At 40.9% G+C, this 6,000-nt stretch overlaps 1 protein-coding gene and 1 long non-coding RNA gene across 2 annotated transcripts in view; one reads left to right on the forward strand and one right to left on the reverse strand.

Annotated features, from left to right (window-relative positions):
* The window catches only part of LOC117147295 (LIM/homeobox protein Lhx1), a 46,797-nt gene extending 42,231 nt beyond the window's left edge, over positions 1–4,566 (forward strand). Inside the window, exons 6-7 of the mRNA XM_033314143.1 lie at positions 3,530–3,791; positions 3,954–4,566. Of these exons, the coding sequence (XP_033170034.1) occupies positions 3,530–3,791; positions 3,954–4,330 (639 nt within the window). The 3' untranslated portion in view covers positions 4,331–4,566. The remainder of the gene's footprint in view (positions 1–3,529; positions 3,792–3,953) is intronic.
* LOC117147296 lies at positions 3,437–3,967 on the reverse strand. The gene is made up of 2 exons (XR_004459833.1): positions 3,879–3,967; positions 3,437–3,800 (listed from the first exon to the last, which is right to left on the reverse strand). It is a non-coding gene; the product is annotated as an uncharacterized LOC117147296 (long non-coding RNA).
* Positions 4,567–6,000: the final 1,434 nt, after the last annotated feature.

Below are 6,000 nucleotides of genomic sequence, written 5' to 3' on the forward strand. Positions count from 1 at the left end.
CAGATGGACGTCGAGGAAGGTAGGAGAGCACACCTCGGTTAACTTAACCCTCTAAAGGCCGAGGAGCTCCCTGTTCCACACTGAGAGAAAATAACTAGAAGGACCGAATGGGTTACAAAAGAATCAGTCCAGGCAATATAAATTAGGATCAAACTTGCAAGATATACTTATATCTGATTGAAAACATATAGCCCTGCATCAGAACTTAATTTCCTCTCGACCGCACTCCGATTTCGCGCAGTGTATGGCTCCGGCTCCACTCAATGCAATAATCATTTTGTTATGTGAGGGATTCGGTTCTCGGGGGCCGACCCCTTGTGATTGCTACCATGGGCCATTATGCTACGTTGTTTGCCCTTTTATGTCAGAGCCTAACCTATAATTTAACTAAATGTTCAAATGTTGCTGGCCGCGTGTTCAACTTAGTTCAGTTTAAGTCCAACCCCTCATCCCCTCATCCCCTCATCCCCTCATCCCCTCATCCCCCCTCCCCTTGCTGTTCCCCATTCCGCGAGTCGGAAATTTGTTGAAAGCTCCAAATTGGAAACAAATTTCGGCTGCCCAAGTGCGGAAATAAAATATTAGCCGTACATTTTTCAAAATTGCCAACAATTTGGAGTGGGCAAATGTGTATGTTCCGATGATAAACGTAAATGATGCGATTTTGATATATCATAATATCCGATGATATCCACATAATAACAAGCCAGAGGGCAAAACGCGAAAAAGCGAGCGAATCGAGTTGCTAAAACTAAAATTAAAATACACACGAGCGCTAACGAAAATAAATATATACGTATGTACCTATATGCGTGTGTGTTTTTGCAACAGAGAAAAATATATGAAAGCCCCAAATCAAAGGCAGAGGAAAATATTTTTCTCAAATTTATTGCGGAAAAAGAGCTTTTCACGCCCATTTGCTGTGCGCCAACAAAATTGTTGCGCTGGGTAAACTGGAATTTTGATTGCCAGATTTTGGCGTGCACAGGAGTTTAGAAAAGTTAAATAATATTCCTATTTTTTTAGATTTACAAATAAAACATATGCTTTGATTATGTTCGAAATAAATGTCCCTATTTCATAAACCAATCCACTTCGTTGGCACTTCATTCGGTTTCATTTCGATTCCCAACCTTACATTTGGATGCCCAGCCCCTTTTCGCGCAGTGTAACGCCCACATGCAATTCGCATTCTGCGTTTTATATTTCCACTGCTATTTCCATTTTGTTGCACTTTTTGTTGCCATTTGTTGCTGTTTTTTTTTCTTTGTGCTCGTAACAAAACAATGGCGAAATGCGCCGCAGAGTAAAAAACTCAAAGAATTGGGAAAACTAAGCTGAGCTGAAAGGAGCAAAAAAAAAAGGAAAAACACAAGGAAAACAAATTCAAAACTATTGTAAATGCATATTTTAGCTTACTCTGTTCTTTTTCCAACAATTTCCCCCTCTCTATTGTTGTTGGTTCTTTTGTTGTTGGTGTGCATATGAAAATGAAAAATTATGTGACCGCAGGGCCCACAGAGGCAAATATCGCATATATGGAAAAATATGGCAAACACTGCGCGCTTACAGCGGAAACGATGCGGTTTTTGTGGGCTGTTCGCGGGTGGTTCTGTGGGGTTCAGGGGGTTCAAAGGGGTTCAAAGGGGTTTCGGGGGGTTCTGGGGGGTCTCACCTTTTATTTATTTCGCTGCAGTGCTACGTGTAATTGAAATGCGGTGGCAGCTTAGCCGCGTGTTCTGCGGATTCTGCACTCTTTGTTGGTTTCCCTTTGTGTGTGCATGCACTAGATGTGTGTGTGTGTGTGTGTGCTTTTTTTCCGCCGTTACAGTTTACTGCCGGATTGAGTTTTGCCACGTTTACGACGTTATCAAGGTGATTACGCCATGGGTTCCCTTACTTGGAGCCACAATTTTGCATATGAAAGGCTCTGCTCCACCTGCATAAGTCGTATGTTTCAAGACTTTAATACCAAATGGACAGAAGATCTATTAGCTAAGCATAATATGGTAAATGCAGTGTGGGAAATCAATTAGCTAAATGAAAGATATATGCAGTTTGCTTGGCCAATTTGCCTGGCCAGCACAGCTCCCGAGGAGTTGCCATTAGATGATTGCTGTGTTCCCATTTGTGCAACTTCAACTTCTCGCTGCGGATTATCTTCCTGGCTGTCATAAAGTCACACGCTCCGCCGAGAACTCGAGTTGGCTTAGGATTGGGATTCGGTTCGGTGTATATGCGCTATATGTCTGGGCGACTGAGATCCAACTATGCACAGCATGTTACTTCCTTTTGTGTGCATCCTGTTTGCCGACAAGAGATGATGAAAAAAATAAAAATAAATAAAAAAAATGAAAGGAAAAAGCTTTGCCTTCTCCTCATTTTGCCATGCTGGTTTCCTTTTGGCGTTCTCAGGCCCCGAAAAAAGGCTTTTCTAGCGAAATTCGCTGCGCCGCCGAATGTGTCAGTTTATAAATGTGAAATGTGAAGGGCCCCCCGACTTATATGCATGTCTAGTCTGCCCGGGCGAGTTCATAAATTCAAATGAACTGCAGAACGGCGCTCATCATTAAAATTCACGCTCAAATTGCCTCCTAAGAGTTTTGGCCAACAGCTGCACTGGGTCGAAAATACGAAAATAAAAACAAAAAAAGACAAAAAACACCAGAATCTAAGCCCAATTCATTGGAAACTATTTGCCAAAAAAGCGGAATAATAAAATAACCAAAAAAACAAAAAAATATGAAGAGCGCGGCGCGCAAAGACATAAATCAAAAAGTTTCATTGAGAAAAATATATAAAACCAGGAGAAAATCAAAAAAGTTGCAGCAGATCATTAAAAGAGCGTCCCAGATATGAATATTAAAAGAGCCAGGCGAAGAAACGAAAAAAAAATAAAGAAAAAAACAAAGGAGAGGAAATAAAAAGGATGAGAATAACAAGCGAGGGACAAAGGATCGGCGGAGAGCCGCCCCAGAAAGGTGCCACTAAAACTTTTGAAATATGTTTTTATTTTATAACTTTGCATGCTGGGCACGGTGCTTCTGGAGCACCCGGAACGTAAGCCAAGGAATCGAACCGCAGAACCCAAGAGCCGAAAACCCACAGCCAGAACGTCGTAAAAATGGCATCGATGTCTGCGAAGACGCGTCTTCTGTCCGCTGTCTGCTGTCTTCAGTCCTCTCGATTCTGTTCTGTGTTGCGCAGTGAAGAACTGATGTGGTGGAGTGGTGTGGGGAATGGGGCTAATTTTGCGACGGCCGCCCGGTGCGGCGGTAGCATCAATACAAAAAAGCCACCAGCAGAAACAGAATCTACAGGGCCAGAAGAATCGCGGGGCAGCAACAATTAGGCATGCGCCTCCATAAAGCGATGCACCGAGACATCGCAACCGGATCGCCAAAGAAACCAAATAGGTTGCCCTAAAAACTTGTAGTACAAGTGCTCATTCTATATTTTATTTAATAGTTCGTACATTTTGAAAGGCTTAAACTAAAGTTGTGTCTACTTCCATTCAATCCATTTCCAGGTGTGGTTCCAAAATAAACGGTCGAAGGAGCGACGCATGAAGCAAATCACCAGCATGGGTCGCCCTCCATTTTTCGGTGGCGCCCGGAAAATGAGGGGTTTCCCCATGAACCTCTCGCCCGGCGGACTGGACGACGGACCCGGCTTTCCCTACTTCGCGGCGGACGCCAAGTTCGAGTTTGGCTACGGCGGACCCTTCCACCCGCACGACGGACCTTACTTTCCCGGACATCCCGGCGGACCGATGCCCTTCAATGCGCCAGGTGAGAAAACTAAAAAAAAAACAAAGTCTCAGAAGATGGAAAGTAGTTAGTTAACCAATATATTATCTTTATTTTGAACTAGCTTACAAAAAAATTTAATTATTGCAATATATATAGAAGAATTGAAATGCAACTAACCAGCTACTCTCTTCCAAATCTTAGGTGGCCCCATGGACCACAGCGGACCCATTCCGATGGTGAACGAGTTCGGACTGACGCCGGAGGCGACGTTCCTTGGGCAGGCGGGCGGTCCGCCAATGCAACTGCAGTCGGCCGTCGGACCGCCGCCACCGCCGCCGCCGCCGAGCGCCGAGCACTTGATGGCCGCCGCAGCGGCAGCGGCGCAGCAACAGGCGGCGCAACAGCAGCAGCAGCAGCAACAACAGCAGCAGCAGCAACAGCAGAATGCGCAACAAGCGGCGAATCAGACGCAGCAGCAGCAGCAACAAAATGGCCCCCGCACCAATTCGCCGGAGTTCATGAGCTCGGCGAATTTCAGCGAACCGCAGAATATGCAAAATGAAGGGCTCGTTTGGTAATATACGAAACAGTTGGCAACGCGGCTGCTGCTCTTCGGCAGAGAGCGAGAGCGAGAGCGAGAGAGAGCGGCGCGAGTGGAAGAGTAAATGAGAGGGAAGGAGAGTCAGATGTAGTGCCGTCTCGTTCTGGCCAAAGGCTAAGCCCCACCCCCTCTGCTACGATTTGTTTTTGTTATACTTTTATTATTATTATTATTATTATTATTATTAAAACTGTGCTATTTTTTTGTATTTCAATTCGGCGCCAAAATATTTGTAAATTATAAAACAAAAAACAAACAAAAAAAAAACAAATAGACAAAGGAAATCTCTCTTAAATGTATAAAAATCAAATAATGGGCGCTGCACATAGTAAACAATTTTTTTTAAACGAAAAACATAAAAAACACGAAAGAAAAGCTCTAAAAAAATTAAATTAAACCCAAACACTAAACGTCTTGTCTGTAATTAAAACAAAAGTACTATTTATGTGTATCAGTGTATAAAAACAAAATGAAAAACCTGTAGTCTTAAAAAAAGGATCTGCATAAAGAGATTTTTTTTTGTAAATTAGCACATTTTATTCGTATCTCTAAAATTTGTTTTCTTTTGCCTGCATTTTTTGACGAAAAACGTTTTTTTTTTATATTATTACACGTAACATATGGATATATATTATAATCGTTGTCTAACAACATAAACGTAACTAGGCATGTACTAGCTCCTAAGTCTACATAAACCAGATATTATATATACAAGAGCTACATACGGCAGCACACACGTACACGGCAAAAAAAAAAAAGAAAAAGAAAACACATAGCAAACTAAACTAAACTTTTTTTTTTTTTTTGTGGTCTTAGAACTTAAGCGAACGTAATTTATTATAAACAAATGGATAAAAAAATGAGACGAATGGGAGGAGGAGGCAGCAGAAATGCTAAAACTAAATGTAAACCTAGAAAAGGATGACACCTAAACAAAATTACACGTATATATAAAAGGTATATGAGCATAAATATATAAATTTTCCAATTATAATGATATAGCAGCGAAAAAACGAGACAAAAATCCCCCAGCTAACAATTTTGATTATTATTATGACGATGCGAATTATTATTATTATTGTAAAAAGTATTTAGTGTTAGCATAATGAGTAAGTTTATTAAAGAACAGAAACAACAACAACCACAAAACAGACAACTAAATCCTTATATTCATCAAGCGATTAAAAATAAAATGTGCAAACGAAACGGCAGCAAAAGAAAAGGAAAGAAATATAATAAAGGCTAAAAAGGAGTGTGAAAATTGCGAGGAAATTCACATAGGAATGAGCGCGCGTCAAAGGAGGAAAAATCAATAATAAATAAACACAAATTGTTAACAAAACCTAAATAAAAAGCATGACGATGAAGAGCAACAAACAAAAAACGGAAATGAAAGAAACATTTGATGAGAAAAAAATATATATAAAATAAAAAATTAAACAAAACTGTGTGTTTAGCTTTGGAACAGGTTGCTATAATGCGGTGAGTTCTCTTGACCCATTTACAGGGTATCCTACATTGATTTTGTGTGGAAAAGTGATAAGTAAGTAATGTCTGAATGTGCAAAAATCGCTTTATATATTACTATAACTTTAAAGGTCCTAAGTTAACAGCCCTCCAATTGGCTCTTCCGAGTAATTCAACTTG

This window comes from Drosophila mauritiana, chromosome X, assembly GCF_004382145.1.
Source record: "Drosophila mauritiana strain mau12 chromosome X, ASM438214v1, whole genome shotgun sequence".
Taxonomy (NCBI): domain Eukaryota; kingdom Metazoa; phylum Arthropoda; class Insecta; order Diptera; family Drosophilidae; genus Drosophila; species Drosophila mauritiana.